Raw genomic sequence first — 17,432 nt, 5'->3', positions numbered from 1 at the left:
TACACCCACGTGGTTTTAGTGCGACAATCAATAAAGGCAACTAACCATATATAATGAGGTAGGAACAATAAGGATGTATACTACGATGATCAAAAATAGGATAAATATGTCTAGTTTGCTTTGCTAAAACGCAAGCATCACAATGGAAATCATTCAGATTACAATGTTTAACTAAATCAGGAGATAGCTTAGCTAAAGTTGATGAAGTAGGGTGGCCAAGGCGACTATGCCGCAAAAGCTATGTACAAAAACCAAGAGAAGAGGAATTGGAGACCATAGTCTACACTGATGGAGAACTATCTAGTGAGTAAAGTCCCCTTGTCTATTTACCATTGTCATTCGTATGCCTCTTTTTTAAGTCTTGAAAAGCACAATGAGAAGGAAAGAAAGTTATTTTGCATTTTAAGTACCAAGTGATGCTACTAACATATAGAAGATCCGTAGAAAAATTGGGAACATGCAAGACTAAAGATAAACTGTAAGGATGGCGAATAAACGATGGATCCTTTTCTGGAAATTGGCAAAAGGGGCCCATTGGCAATATGAACAATATAATTTGAAGGAACATGGAAATCTGAATGGATTAAAGAACATGAACCAGCATGTGATTGGTTGCCCAAAAGTTTATTATCCACGAGGAAGAGCCCAAGGACACACTATGGCAACCAAAAATACTTGAGGTGGAAGGTGGCTCAAAAGGAGTCACCATGGCGAAGGCAAGATTAGCACTTGAAGTTGGTATGGAAGAAAACATTTTGAACCTGGTCATAACTAATGGAGATGTTGGAGCTCATCTGGGGAGAGACGAGTTGGTGCACCACTGTCTTCCAAAGGGCTTGATTTGTGAATGCTTAGGAAGTTCCACCATGAGTAGCACTCCCTCTCCTCCACGGAAACTAGGTAGTTGGCCATGTAATTTCCAGCACTTTATCCTTTCTTTGATGTTCCCAACGACAATATTCACACTTGATGGTAGCACGGAAAGAGTCACCAATACAACTTTGATAGCCTCTTGTACCACCAACCAAGACATATCTCTTTGGTGTACTAGTATGAACCATAGCAGTCCTGCGGCTGTCCTCTGTGTCTATCATTGCATGTGCTTGCTCCAAGAGGGAAAAGGTTCTTGTGAAAGTATGTGTGCATATTTGATCAGACTCTATATTCAAGCGAACCAGCAAATCATACACGCACAGCTGTCTTCACACTTTTTGGTAGGCAGCAACATCGGTGGTTCATGTTGGGGTAAACCGCCAGTAGAAATCAAGCATCTGGTAATATTCTCAAAGAGTATTGTAGTACTGAGGGAGGGTGAGTTTTTTTTTATTGTAACTGATGAATTTGTCTTCGTATTTCAAAGCATTGTGCATCATTACCAACCTTAGAATATCTTTTGTAACTTTCTAGATTGTAGCAACATTAGGAAGGAGGTAACTTTTGACAATACTAGGTTCAATGTAATTGAGTAAAAATCCCATAACAAGGCATTCATTAGTTTTCCACTTATCTTGAGCTAAACTAGGCGGCGCTGGTTTCACTGTCGTATCGCAGAGATGTCCAGTAAGACCTCGTGCACCCATCGTAAGAGCAATCGAACGAGACCATGAAAGATTATTTCTTGCGATGAGCTTGACGGAGTTCATTTCGAATGTGGAAAAATCTGTCTCACGAATAACAGTAGTGTCCTCCGCATTAGACAAACCAAAATAGCCAATAGTGCTGGATTTAATAGACTTTGCATTGATCCGGTTATTAACAGATGTGAAAAAAAAAATCAAAGATCTTCATATGGATGGAATTATATGATGAATAAAAAAAGGGGCCCTTGGTAAGAGACAACTGCTTACCACCAAGGGAATAGGAACGCATATGTTCGACGAAAGCTCAGAACAAGGTCAAGAGAGGTGGCGGAAGGCTCTAGAAGGGCTAAAAAAGGATTGTGATGTTCCCAGAGGGATAGTAGGAGTAAGGCGATGCCCCTATGAGCCTCGCAGGTGGGTTAGGTAGACCGGTGGCAAGAGGTGGTGGTCCTAGGAACCTCACGCTAACTGTTGGAGGTCCTTAGGATCTGGCGGTAAAGGGGTGGTTGGGTGGGGGTGGTGGCTGTGATGGAAGAAGGGTGACAACAATGGCTTTTAGGGTTCTCAGAAACTCTTAAATCTTGTGGCTAGATTTGTGGCTCAGATACCATGTTGAATGGTCTGATTACTTTTGACTTGTGTCAAAGAGACACCGTCAGTCATTATTTATAATAATAGAAGGGTACAATAAAAAAGAAATTCTCGATGTGGGATTATTACAATTATTACACGGGAGACAATTCTACCCTTATTTTCAGACTTATGTCCACTTGTAAGGTCAATGTGTGTGCGTGCTTGTTTTTTCCACTAATTTCCTGCATCACTTGTGTTTTTTGCATCGCGTGCCTTTTTTATTTCTTGGTGTTTTCTTGTTTCATCAAAAAAATATCAAATTAATATTTGCAATTTTTTCTTACTTCATTATAAGCGAATGTTCAGAAAGTGAAATTCAAATAAGATAACAAAAATATTTGAGCCCAATTATTAAGGCACAGAATGTAATAGAAACATGGTTGTGTAAGACTGAGTGAGTTGCTCATAGAATGATGGGTGAATTGTTTTATCCTTTATCCTTCCTTTGGTAGTGCTTTTCTTTTTGTTTGATTTCCTATCTCCCTCTTTTGTGTGACTCCAATAATCATGTGGCCTTTCTTTTTCCGCTAACTCCCTTTTACGTACATGTTTATTTGAAAAAAAAAATTATAATCAAATAAATTAAGAGAAGAAAGAGACCTCCTTATTTTTTGGTTTAAGAAAATAAAATTTATCAGTTACTTCTAGCATATAAATAAGAAACTAACCAAAGGAACTTCAGATTTGCATCTTTCTTTTTCTGGAATCTTAAAATGGAGAGTTTTACCTTGCTAGCATGCATACGTGAAATTAGGAAAAAGATATAGATGATGAGAGGAAATAGGAATAACCTATTAAATGGTGTGTTTCTATTTTTCTTTTGTTAACAGAGTTTTCCGAAAATAAGATGTAGAGAGGTTTTTTCGAGAGAGTTGAAGACTATGGGAGGTTTTACGGTTGGGAACAATATTTATAGGAGAAAAATAAGGGAAGTATTGATTAGCAAAGAGATGCAGGCTTTGGAGTCAAAAGTTAGTGTTGATTCCTAGGGTTAGTCTAGAGTTTAATTTCGGAACTAAGTTTAGAGATAATTATGTATGGACGTAGATTCAATGGGAAATATAAAAAAGGTTAGTCATGGGATAACACAATACAGTGATAATAGGAGTGAGTTGATAATATATGAAAAGATAAAATATTTAGAAATTTATTTGGAGACATTAGAAATGAATATTTATGAATTAAATATAAAGTTTTGCTAATTTATTTTCAGGAATTAAGAATTGATATAACAATTATATAAAATTAGTAATGACATTGAATGAATAAAATAATAAAATAATTGTTTGGAGTAGTGTTAAGAGATGCAACTATTGGGAGGAAGTAGTGGTAAAAGATGTATTTGTGAGCGTAAGTGGGGGGGGGGGGGTGTTGGTCCAATGAAAAGTATACCAAATAAAACTCAGTTTTTACTTTTATATAATGGTATAGTATGAAGTATGATAGTATGATATATAATCCTCAAGTTCTTGAACCATGTAAATTCTAAGGATATATACATATTGTCCACTGGTGATGATTTTCTTCCATGTCCTCATGATTTTTGTTTTTGTTTTTGTTTTTGGTTTGCAGATTGGGGGATATTTTATATTCGTTGACATCAAAGAAGGATATTGTACCTTATGAAAGCTCAAATCTTACCAAAATTCTTGCAGATTCACTAGGTTTGTCCAAATGCATATAATTGTTTTGAATTTTGCTTGGTCATTTCATTGTCTATTTCTTGCTATGCACTCTACCCAACACGCCCGTCCATTGCTGTTAAGGCATGATAACTGAAGTTTGTTTTCCATGGTCATCATTCTATTTTATTTGTATTCTGTTTACTTGTTTATGGGTTCAGTGCTAATCTGTCCTCGTAATTGAATCTTCTTCTGTGGTTCTGATTAGAAGTAAATAAAGAACTGGGCATATAATGAAACGTGTATTTTCAATTTTTTTTTTTGTCTTTGCCTCTTTATAATTACTGTCCTATTTGCAAGAGCCAGAGTAACCAACAAACTTTAAGAAACTGAAAGGTTTTGTAATTTATAATTTTGCTTGATAATCCTTTTTGCAGGTGGAAGCTCTAAGACACTGATGATTGTCCATGTTTGTCCTAATATATCAAATATTTCTGAGACTTTATTCTCCCTCAATTTTTCTTCAAGAGCTCGAAATGCTGAGCTAAGTCTTGGTAACCGAGATACCATTAAGAAATGGAGAGATGTTGTAAGTTTCCTTGTAATCTCTTGTATTAAAAAATTAGAGGTTAAATGTTTGTTTTGGCTTCCATTTCTAGTCTTTTTGCATCTTATTGTCCAAAATTGTTGGCTTGACACTAGAAATAGTAGGTATTCAACTTACTGAAATATCTGGATTATTAATTTTTAGTTACTCTATTAACCCTGATATAGTGGTCTGAAACTTAGATATATGGTATTGGATATTATGTATTTATATCAACTAGGTTATTTTTCTTAAACTGTATGGTTGGCGACTGATTTGAATTCTTAATTTTTTCATAGGCAAATGATGCACGCAAGGAATTATATGAGAAGGAAAAGCAAATCGGCGATCAAAAGCAAGAAATAGTGGAACTAAAGCAGTCCTTGAAAGATGCAAATGACCAGTGTGTCTTGCTTTTCAATGAAGTCCAGAAGGCTTGGAAAGTTTCTTTTACACTGCAGTCAGATTTAAAGGTACTTGAAACTTTCTTGGACAAATTTTCAATTCTTTTTTCTTTCCAAATCTTAGCAATTAGGTTGACCATGGTAATTATTCTCTATAAACATTAGCCTCTGTTAAATTCTAGTGCAGTTCTGTCAGTTGTGTTTACTAGGGTATTTTGGAGTGTTGTGGGTACAGGGGTGGTATGGTCTTTTTATTTTTATTTGTTATTATTATTATTATTTTTTATAATTAAGTTACATTATAAGGGATTCCTGATGGTAGATATTCTGTTCTCTCTGGCCACAAGTCTCCTCCTTTGTGAGGCTTGTCTTCTCCTCTCTTCTTCTTGTTGACCTGATTACAGTACCTTGATATTGCAACATGGTATCGAAGCTCAGGTAATCAGGTCTGTGAGTTTTCTCGTGTTTCATTTGATTCTGGGTCTTCTCTTTCATTGATTTTCCTCGTGTGGTGTGCAGCCACCTCCTGCTGCTTACAATATGAGGTAAACCCTCCTGCTTCCATTAAAGGGCTGCTCTCTAATAGCTTCTATTATTATCTAATGATGCTGACATGGAGAGCCTCCATCAATTGAAGAGCTATCGTGTCTTGATTTGTCAAGGAGGATTGATTAACTTGAGTTTTCTGTCCTACTGCTGCTATATTTTTTTTCCTGAAGACTGCTTTTCTGAAGGCTAGTAATTGATCTGGTGATTCCAATTGGAAGATCAACTCAGTTTTTTAGTCTGGCTATCATCTTGAGTTTTCAGTTATGCTGCTACTGGTGATTTTTGACTGAAGGTCGTGCTTGGTGTGCTTGTTCTGATTGTTGGTTATTAATTTTATTTCAAATTGTTGGGTTTTCTATTTTGTAGCTACTGTCTGGCCCTACTTGGTGCCCTCAAACTGTTATGCTGGATTCCAGCCCTTGTATCAATCCCTGGTCTCTTTCTTACCCTTGGTTGTTACTACCCTCTGTTTCTCTTCTGTTGAGTCCAACTGCTAGAGATTCATTTAATGTTCAGTTTACCTTTATTAAACTCAAAGCCAACCTTCAACTACTTGCTGTGGGTCAGGCAGTTCAAGTTTACGTTATGGCTTCTTAAGAAAATAAAAGAGAAGACCTTGAATACTTCCAAAAGAGCACCAGCCACTTTATGACCATGATAGTCACCACTGTTACTTCTAAGTTTTCTAATTCAATTACAAAACATAAACATGGATATAATGTGATCGTTGGTTACTAATCAATCAAAAATAAAATCCTGTACTAATCTAGCAAGCAAAAAGTACGGGGTCGAACTATGGGGAACTAAAAGGCTAAGTTACTGAGATTGAATTCAACAAACTAAATTTAAACTAAATCTATTAATTAATGTAAAAACTTAAACTATGAATATGTGAAGATCTTTGGGATTTCGAATCCCCAATGCTTTTCCTTAACCGATATAACTCTACACTTCAAAGCAAATTAGGGATGGTCTTCCTAGATATGCCCTATCTTCGCAAGACTATCGTCCTTCGCGGAAGCTTGGCACGCTTAGTTCGCTGAGCTATAGAACATCTTTGGCCAAACTCAAACACAATCAACTAGAAGATATAGAACAATCAAATTAATGAAATAAGCATGGTTCATCTACATCCCAAAGAAAAGGAACTAGCTACTCAATATCATAAAGTTCATAAGAAAAATAAAGATGAAACATAGGGGGAGAGGGAGAGAGAGAGAGAGAGAGAGAGAGAGAGAGAGAGAGAGAGAGAGAGAGAGAGAGAGAGAGAGAGTTCGCCGTCTTCCTTTCTGTGGTTGGCTTCTCTTTTATGTCTCCCGCACACAATGAATCCCCTCTCTTTACCCGTCGATTTGACCTTTATTATTTCGGAGGAAAAACTCAAAACTGGAAAGTTGTAGATATTTTCAATATCGTTCCATAGCATCTTGAATCATCGAAATCCAAGCTCATACGAGAGAGATATGCCCAAAATACCGAAGGTAGGTCTGTTTACCCGATTTTCAGATTTATTACCAATTTTGTTCCTTAAACCTCCACCTATTTCCAATTTGGCTAAGATCTCACTTTTCATGATTTCTTGAGCAGCAAGATTGAATGCCATGATTTAAAATCCACCAATATCTAATATATTGCCAACTTTACTCCATATTATCTCTAATATCCAAAATCTCCTTATTCCTGAAAAATACACAAAAATACTCAATTAGCTCTCTTTAATTAAATAAGTATGGGGAATTAAATCAAATAAATAATGGTAAATGCATGCTTATCATGATGTTACATCCTGCTTTAAACCTACTAGAAATTGGTTTCATATGTATGCTCTTATGGAGCATAGTTCATCGTATGTTGTGTTTTAAAGTTTTAAACACTGAATCATCAAGTCCTTTGTAAACTCTGTAATCTCACCAATGATTTTCCAGAAAAAAGCTGCGTGATATAAACTAGCTTCCCTTTTCCAATGCCTAGTCACTGCTAAGTTTACCAGTTTGCATTGCTTTTAGCCTCCATGGAAATATATTAATTTTGTGAACATTGGATGGCTTGATATTTTATTCCATTTTTATTATTGTTACATGTATTATGAAATTACCTTTGAGAAGAATGGTTAACGTGGATGCTGTGATTTCTCCCCCTTCCGTTGTTGCAGTCAGAAAATATTATACTTGCAGAGAAGTATAAAATCGAAAAGGAGCAAAATACTCAACTTAAAAACCAAGTTGCTCATCTTCTGCAATTGGACCAAGATAAAAAAAAGCAGATACAACATCAAGATTCAACAATTCAGGCCCTACAGGTAGTGTACTTACATTAAGTTTTGGAGTGTTTGTATTGGTAAGGGTGTCAATTTGGTACAGAACTGAAACCAGCTGTATAAAATCGTACCCTAACGAACTGTTTCCAAAAATTGTACTGTACAGTTTTCAAAATCTGTTTATGATTTCGTATGCTATGGTATTGGTTTCAGATGTCATACTTGATGGTATGCACCAAACTGTATTGAATAATTACCATTTTAGTACGGAAACTGTACCATACCATTTTTGTACTGTTTATACCATTTTCATACTATTTCTATATCGTTTTTGTACTGTTTACGTAATGAAACCATACTGCACCATTTTCATACTATTTTTGAACCGAAACTGTACGTATCGGTCTGGTATCATTATGCAATTATGGGTACGAAAACAGTATGTTACAGTTTCGGTTTTAGGTACCAATTTTCTGTACCATTCCAAATTACTGATACCGTGCCGTTTTACACCCTTACCTATTGGTATGGTAGGTTCCATACTTGTAACCACTGGAGTATTCTCATTCATTACCTTGGAATATCATGTGTACTTCTAATGGTTAATGTGTGTTCCCTCCTACTTTAGTGACTTATTGGTGTGTTGTGTGATCATGGTGGTTTTAAAGCTTAGAATTCTTACCTTGCATAGTTATCAAGTCGAAGCCTTGGTTGCCAGGGTGGACCAATTGCCAACTGGCCATGTGTTTGTAGGTTCCTAGGATAGTGTTCGTGAAAGAAAAGTAACCGCAAACACACGGTATTGTGTAGCTAACGGGTCGATCTCAGGGAGATATACCACTTTAGAATTTAACCTCTTAATGGTAATGCGAGAGTGCAAGGATTCAAAATTTTTAACTAATTAATTAAACTAAATTAATAGATCTCAATGAGTGGTCCTAAAACATACATCTAATGTGATCGAATTGGGACTAAAATTATAATAGACATATCCCAACCATTCATCATATAATAAAAAAAAATGCATAAATTAAAAGCAGGAATAAAAGATGCGAACAATAAATAAATAAACAAATAAAAGGGAAATGATCTGAGTGTCAGCTCTGGATTGAGGGAAGGGGAGTATAACTAGGATGACTTTGACCGTAGATCTTTTGCCATGGCTTACAGTCCACCAATTGGGCGAACGGATATTAAAGAAAAAGAAAATGCATAAAGTAAATTATAGAACAAATAACAAAACAATATGTGGGAAAGGGAAACCTTAACCAAAGAGAGGCACAACTGTAAGCATCTTTGATTAAGGACCCAAGGGGAAAAAGAAAACAATAAATAAATACCGAAAAGTAAATCCTAAGTTAAAAATATGGAGGGGTAGACAGAAGCAAGAATGAAGGGGGGAGATAAAATTATTGACGAAGGCTACTTTCTTGCATCCTCGAATCTTGAATAATAGAAAAAAAACCTTGAATGATCAATTCGAATCTCAACCTACCCTAACATCTAGATCTGGAATGATCCAAATCTGCAATTGCTAGACGCAAAGATCTTATTGAAAATTGTAACTTGAAACTTGAAGTTTGAACTCAAAATTGAAATTGAAATTGAAATTGCATTGATCAAAAGAAAAAAATTACACTTGCATAAAAAAAACCAAGTAACTTGAATATTCATTGCATTACATAGAAAAATTGAACCTAAACATTAAATCTAAAAATGAGAACCCACAAAGCATCAAAGAATTAGAGAAAACCTAAAGAAGCTAAAGAGAAAGGAAGTGTAAATGGCCTAAAAAAACTAAAGAGAAAGGAAGTGTCCTAAGTCTAAGAGAAGAGGGGGTATTTATAAGAGATGGTGAATGATTTACAAATAAGGAAATAAAAAAAAAAATAATAATAATAAAGAGTGAAATAGGAAAAGGAAGAAAAAAAAAACAAGTAAAGAAAAACCTAATTTCGTTGGAAAATCTAAGGAATATAAAGAGAGAGAATGAGTAAAAGAAAAGAAAAAAAATAAAAAAATAAATTTTTTTTGAGCTGGACATGAAGAAGAAAGTGGAGAGGAAGGAAATAAATTTTTTTAAAGAAAAGTAATGTGGGTTATTAAGGAAGAAAAAATAATAAAGTGAAAGAAATAGAAAGTGGGGAGAGAGAAAAATAACTAGGGAAATAAATAAAATTTAATAAAATAAAATCTTCTAGAAAATCTATGGAAAAAAATAGAAAATCCTAATCTTTGACTACTTATGGGCCCCATACATTTTTCAATTACAATAAAATAAAAATCGTAACTAATCTTAATCGTAGATCAAAATTGGCTTATTTATTTCTAAGATATTTTTGGAGTTGGCCCATAATCGCATCTCTAGTCCATTAGGCTCTAAATCAGGCTCTTTTCGCACTTGAGAGTTTGAATGGACCTCTTGACGTGTAAAATTGCATGTTTCATACCCATAACTCCAAAATACTAAAATCCTGAAAAATCTTAAGATCTGCAAAAACAACATAAAACCTAAGGTAGCTCCAGTCTAAGTGTGTAAAATGCATGCTTTATGCCCTAAGATTTTGCACATAAATGTGCTCATCAAATACCTTAAATTAAATTAAAAAAAAAAAGAAAAGAAAATATTTTTTTTAAAGAAAACCAGGATGACAAAGATGAAGCAATGCAAAAGGTGTGATTTTGGTTTTGCAGTGATAGTGACTAAGGAAATTGCTGGCAAAGTAAGGGGTAAAAATAAGAACAGGTGGGGGAAAAGAATAATAGTTATATCCTTGGTCCTGATTGGCAGTATTACCTTTTGCTGCGAGTCAACTGCTGAGCTGAGTGGAACTCCCTCTTGTTCCTTACTAAAATGAGCACTTTTTATGGTTCCTGAATCTGTTGAACAGGAACTGAAAAGTACATTGTGCACATATTGGGATAGGGATTGTTACTCATGTTTACCTTGCACCCCTAGGTGTAATTCCTTCTCCTATCTATATATAAAGGTGGACTCTGGTGTTCTAACCAAGTAAAATCATTCTCTTACATTTTTATTCTCTACTTGGTATTGTAGCCCCTGCTACAATGTAGCACTTAATAAACCAGAGATAACACAGAGGAGGAAGGGGCTGCAAGAGAGGCACATCTTGTTAGCAGCTGGTCTGCTCACGATTCATTTTTAAATGAAGTATTACCTGTAGGGCAGTTGCAAGTAGTGGAAGTAACCCTTTTAAAAGCCTACATTATATATTTAGAAACTACTAAAAATGGAATAATGATATTAGTGTAAATAATAGAATTGCTATTCATGAGTTACTGTTCAAATGAATGGTACCAGGGAATCCTGTTCACAATGGTGTTCACGTGACTAGTGCGATGAACTCCTTAATTGATGCTTTCAAATACACCTCCCCTCAAGCTGCGTTCCAGCTTGGAATAGAAAAAAAGATAATAAAAACTGCATAAATCTTGAGCATAAGCAGCAGTGGCAGTTAATAAGCACTGAGAAAACCTCATCTAGGTAGTGGTATCAGCTGAATTGCATTAATCATCAGAAACTAGAGTAAATAATCTTCATGTTGAATAAACATCAGACGGCAAGATAATGCAAAATAGGCGGTAGTCAACAAGAACCGCAACTCACAGGCATTGCAGCAACAACAATATCAAATGCAAGTCTCAGAGAAGGCAGGCGGTACTTAAGATCAAGGATGTATTAGCCCCAATTAATCCAGAAAATCAGCACTCCACTACTCTTCTTTGTTCTGGAATATGATAAATCGGTCACTCTTGTTTTTTTTTGTTTGTTTGTTGTTGTTTTTTTTTTTAATTTTTTTATTTATTAAATCCTCTCTTAGATTCATATTCTAATAATTGGTATGCTGATTTATTTCGTTTTTGTATGCCTGATTTCTTAGACTGCTTTCTGATATAGCCTTTTAGGTTCCTGTATATCGTTGTTGGTCATAGATAAGTCTCAGACCTAATTAGCCCTAAGTTTCAGTGTCTAAACAACTAGGTGACTGCCAAGGTGCCCTACCATAATCATTGTTCATGCTAGCGCAAAAAAAAAACTATAGAGCCAATTTTTTTTCTTTTAAGTATCAGATTTATTTATGTTTTGTCAAGCATTAGGAAGGAAGAGGCTAAGGGTATGGTATGGTATTAAAGATTATAATTGCCTCTGATGTCTTGATTATTCAGAACTTTGTCTCCTGCCATGTAGAAATAGTAATCTAGATATTATACTTGCATTTGGGAAATCTTTCTGTAGTATCCTAGGGAAGCTGCCTTGATGGATTTTCTGGCTTGGGACAAGATCTGTGTAGAAACAGGTAAAAAGTTGGACGATTTGGAATTTACGTATCAAAATCCATTACCTATTGGTTGATTGCCCCCCTCCATTGACAGTATCAAATATATGTTTACGTTGAACAGTGTCCATGTTCTTTGGAGGTTGATGTTGTTGGTGGTTCTGATAGCAATACTTATCCTTTTAATGATTGTTTTACTTAAAAAATTGCCCTAGGTTAGATTTGATGTTGGTACTCAGAACATTTCAGGTTTTATGAGTAATTTCTGCTTTCCTCACAGATCTGATATTTACTTACAAAATTAGCTTAAATGTTTTGCTGAAGGAACTTTCATTGAATATACTTGGATATCAGGCGTGATGTAGAATTCTTTTTCACCTTATTTATTCATTGGTGAAATAATTTGGTTTTTCATGTTTCTAATCTGTTAGTATAGGCCAAGGTAAAGAGCACTGAACAACTGAATGAAGTCCATCATTCTGCAATGATTGCTTCAGAGAGTAGATCTTCAGATGGTGTCTCTAGTATGAAATCAGCAGGGGACATCATGGAATCTTTGGTAGTTACCCAGAAACTTGAGGAGGAGTTGTCAAAGCGGGATGCACTTATTGAGGTGTATTGTACATCCTTGACCCTGTCAGTTTCATAAGTGACAACTTATTAGTATTTCACTGTGTACCCTGTTTTTTCTTTACATTTTTTGGGTAAAATGCCCTCTCCTTTCTTTTTTGTGGCATTCTTGATTGGTATGATGCGGAAGTGATATACTGTTATACTGTTACGATATGCCTGCCTAAGTTTGTACAATTATGAACTTGATTCTAGCACGCTTCCTCTGTTGAGCGAGGATGAGTTTAATTTTTCCCTGTCCTGCTGACTTTGCAGTTTGCCACCAGTTTTAGCTCCATTGGGCGTGATCCATAACCATCTCCTTAAATACTTACCTGCTACTTGAAGAACATTTTGAGTTGTCAGGTGGCTGTCATTCTAATGATTAACATGTCCCATTCAAAGTTGAAGTTTATCATTATAGATGTAGAGTTGGGATAAGGCTGAGTTATAGTTGCTGTTGTGCATATCTACATATGTAGGTGTTAAAATCCATCTTCTTGGATATGGGAGAATATTTAGCCCTCACCCTTAAGAGGGTCTTTAGACTTTAATGCAGGTCTTTATTGGGGCAGTCCAAGCAAGGCAGTAACACACCAGGATCCTCTAAAACAGAACCAAACCTGATTATTTGTGAACAGCAATGTAGGCCTTATTTGGAGAGATTTTCTTTTTCTTTTTATGGGGACGGGAAAAAGGAGGGGGGGGGGGGGGAAGGGTTTCTATTTGAGATTTGGGTTTAGGATTAAGCTTGATGAAGTAAATGCTTGGACTGATTGCAATTTGGGGGTTTCTGGACAACTCCTAAAATTTAGGAGTTTGTTGAGGGAATTTAGGAGTCTAAGGTCAATGGCTTACTTACTAGGGCCAGGTGGGGCTGAGGTTTCGATCTATATGAGTAGAGGATGAGGAAAGACATCTACTGTCATAAGTGACGGTATAAATGACACCAACTTTCATATCTACTGTCATAAATGACACCAACTTCCATATCTACTATCATAAGTGACAGTATAAATGATACCAACTTAACACTGTTGATTATGAATTGTTTGTTCTTGCTGGCTGAGCTACCTCTTTGGAGTCATTTCTTCTGCTTCTTTGGCAACCAGAGAGATCCGTATCTCATTAAATTCTTTGTCCCAAAATCCTTCATTTCTGGTATGTCTTGGAAAATTTGTCTTCATCTCCCTCAAGAAGCATTATCAAAGACTACTTGAATTCTGTCCTGCCTTGGGTCCATGCCGTCTTAAGATTTAATGACTTGTTCCCCTCCTTTCTTTTTGATGGCCAGAATATACATATTAAAGAAAGATAATGAGATCAAGATACAAAAGCCTACAATTGGCAAAAGGAAAAACCATTGTAGCACAAAAATCAAGACAATGCAGAGGACTCAAATAAAGACCTAAAGAAGATCCTGAACTACAAAGGCATTTGTGACAATGTACCATTCCAACCCCTACTTCTCAGGACCAGTCTAAATAAACCACAGTCCCTCAGGTTCACCATGGCTTTTTCTTGCTAGAAGGTAAATTATGTTAAGAAAGAAAAAGAGAAGAATGTTACAACCAGGCAACCGGCTTTGGAAACAAAGAATCCAAAAGCCTGACCTATGTCCAGCCCCTTTCAGGTGTCACGAGCTCAACCAAACCTGTATCTGGGGCAGCCTGATGCATCCATTTCCATGTCATTCAAAATTGTTCCTGGCCAGGAAAACCCATCTGAAGAAGATTGTTCCTTAGCTGCTGATGTAGCCAGGAAGTCCACTACTTGATTTGCTTCACGAAAGCAATGGAATTGCAAGCCCCACCACCTCTGAATGATAAACCATGGTGCCTCCTCTTCCTCTGCTGAATGAGATATAGCTGAGTCCCATTGAACCCTAACTTTCTGTAGCTTCATGTCTCTGGTCCTTTCCAGTCCCACCACAAAGGTTCAACTCTGCCACAAAGTTTGTTGTAATCCCAATGGACCGTCTAAACAGCCAATCGCTTGATCATTTTCGTTGCAAAATACACCCCCTGCCTGAGATGAGCCAGGATTACCGATGGAGCTCCCTCCAACATTCAGCTAATACCATCTTACTTGGAGGCGTACCCAGTGAATCTCATTTGGTCTTCTATATGGTGTAGTCTTCACTGTGAGACCAAGATCTCTTACCAACAGCAGATCCCTTTGGTTTATACTTTGCTCCATCAAACTATAGGTTCCTAGCTGTAGTTTCCATTTTACAGTTCCCAGCTGTTGTTCCACGCTGGACCCAAAGGATGCAATCGATCCTTATTCCTTCACCAATTATGCAGCTCAACTAAAGTCAGTTGACCACACAGCCTACACCAAACATTGTTGTAAGCGCTCTCCATACCTTGGTTACATATGGATAAAGGATAAACAAGTGGCAATCATTTTCTTCAACACTGTGGCAGTCACACAGAACACTCCATGAGGCCATCTGTATGCCTTTGCTTTTCATTCGATTTTCTATAAGGGTTCTTCCCATCAATAAATCCCAATAAAAAAAAGACTGTCCGGGAGATTCCGTCAAACCTCGCCCAACTTTTGAAGAGTGCTCTCTTATATGTACTCATGCTGATTTTAAAGTGAATTTCCCATAAGAAGCATACTTCTAATGGCATATATCCTGACGTGGAACCATCGACAGCTTGACCATGGCTTCTTTTCCAACATTAAGAATCTTACTCCATTCGTGTAGGGTTTTCCAGTTGGTATGAGTTTGTATATCAGAAGGCTAGAGAATGGCTTCCTTTCTTTTCCATAAATTTACCATTCTCTTCTTTCACATAATGCTTTTCATTCATATCTCCTTTATTTCTTAATTTTCTTCCAGTGAATTACCCTTTTTTGGGTGAATTAAAATGTATTATAAACACCACAGAGGAAAATAAAAAAGATACAAGGGGGAAAGGAAGGGTTTTTTTTTTTTTGGGGGGGGGGGGGGAGCCAAGCTAAGAATGCCTAGAAGAAAGCAACAAGGAACTATCAAGATCCCATGTAACAACAATGTGCCTGTTTCTTGGGGTATGTACAAGAGGCTTAAGGCAAGAAAGAGAGCTTAGTGCTAACATCATTCCAGATGGCCTTCTAAATCTAGTTGGAGGATCTTGATTTGGTAGTCCATCTAAGGAAATTGCTTTCTTTTTTTTTCTTTTTTTTGGGGGGGGGGTGGTTAGCACATCTGAGTAATTGCACTCTATCCAAATATGCTAGATGCAGGTCCCGTGAATTACCCTTAATAACAAAGTCTTTGATTCATTCCGTACATCTTTTCTACTCTATTTGTTCCATGTCTCTCCATGTTGTTTGAAATGTTTTGGTCTCTGCCTCTAGGTTTTGCGCTTGCATTGTTTCTGAATGATGTCATATTCCCTTTTTTCCCTTTGCTAATTAAAAATCAATGATAAACTAAGTTTACACCCCTACCTCTTTTTTTTCTTCTTTCTTTCTAGATAAGTGTATCATGAACAAATCCAGGCGATCTATTTATTTGTGAAGCACCATTTTCCACTGCTATGTGAATATACGAGTTCTTTTACATATGGCAGTGCCAGAAAAATATAGTTACACTCGTATGGATTGCCCCCCCCTCCCTGTCTAGGATTGATCTAAGATAATTTTTTGGGTGGTTGCCTTATCAATGCTTCTGAAGTTTTTCATAAGCTTTCTTTCATATTAAACATACCTAATCTTTGTAGGGTTGGGATATCCCATCATGTGTACTTCGCTTAATTTGCTAACTGTTGTTAACTCACTTCTGTGTACAAAGTTAGTAAAGGCTCTTCTCATAGTCGCTGTTGTCCTGTTCAGCAGCATATCTCTCCTCATATGTACTTGTATCCATATAAGTATATATACTTCCTAATGTCTGTTTGTCATCCTTCATTTCTATGTTTGTTCTGAACCACATGAACACTCTATGTTATCTGTTTAATCTGCTTCCTGATTCCGTCAACCTTAATTCATTAATTGACAGATTTCTTTTTCTTTAACAGAAGTTGCATGAGGAAAATGAGAAGCTATTTGTTAGATTAACAGAGAAAGCTAAATTTGTGGGATCACCCCAGGTTTGTGACATTTCTGATCACACTGTGCAGTCTTTTTGCATTTTACTGGTATTTTCTTATATTTCTTGGAAGATGGTTCACGCCATTCTGCTCCTTTTATCCTCACATTTTGAGAGAAGATTGTTTTTATGTGTCAATCGGTTGCTAGGGGTAGTTGTTACCAGAAGTGTTCAATTCAGTTCTCCAATACATAAAATCCACCCAGGGAAAAGACTAATACATGCCAAGTGCAACCACTTAGGGATAGAGAACTACACTAATGCCAGTCGAACTTGTTCAATTTCCGATGGATGGTCTACAACAAGGTATTGTACAGTTGCAGGTGGTAACTTGGTCACGTGGAGGAGGAGAAAACAGCATATTGTGGCCCGATTTAGTGCAGAGTCATAGTTCAAGGCTATGTCACAATTGAGTCTGTGAACTCCTATGGCTAAGAAGACTAGTCCAAGATTTGAGGTTTCACACTGAGGCACGTATGAGTTATGACTTTATTGTAATGATAAGTTTAGTATAAGTACAGCCCACCACCCTGTCTAACATGACAGGACCCAAGCATATTCAGGTTAGCAGATACTTCATCAAAGAGAAAATTGACTCATGCCACATAAGTACCCCTTTTGTGAGGACTGGTGACCAGGTGGTTGACATCTATACCGATGGGCTTATTCCTAATCAGTTGAATACCCTTCTTTGCGAGTGGGGATGTATGACACTTTTGATGCTATGGCCTTAATCCTCTAATGTGAGAGGGAGTGTTATAAGGAAATGTAATAATAGTGATTTAGGTACATGGGTGTTATGTTGTAATA

At 36.5% G+C, this 17,432-nt stretch overlaps 1 protein-coding gene across 1 annotated transcript in view; it reads left to right on the top strand.

Moving 5' to 3' along the window:
* The window catches only part of LOC149016177 (kinesin-like protein KIN-14B), a 100,990-nt gene that overhangs the window by 42,249 nt on the left and 41,309 nt on the right, over positions 1–17,432 (top strand). Inside the window, exons 9-14 of the mRNA XM_089157296.1 lie at positions 3,786–3,877; positions 4,273–4,424; positions 4,721–4,894; positions 7,527–7,673; positions 12,366–12,542; positions 16,552–16,623. Of these exons, the coding sequence (XP_089013422.1) occupies positions 3,786–3,877; positions 4,273–4,424; positions 4,721–4,894; positions 7,527–7,673; positions 12,366–12,542; positions 16,552–16,623 (814 nt within the window). The remainder of the gene's footprint in view (positions 1–3,785; positions 3,878–4,272; positions 4,425–4,720; positions 4,895–7,526; positions 7,674–12,365; positions 12,543–16,551; positions 16,624–17,432) is intronic.

This window comes from Hakea prostrata, chromosome 5 (genome assembly GCF_041222555.1).
Source record: "Hakea prostrata isolate BN-2017 chromosome 5, UWA_Hpros_2, whole genome shotgun sequence".
Lineage (NCBI taxonomy): Eukaryota > Viridiplantae > Streptophyta > Magnoliopsida > Proteales > Proteaceae > Hakea > Hakea prostrata.
This window is presented reverse-complemented; position numbering and strand designations above follow the sequence as displayed.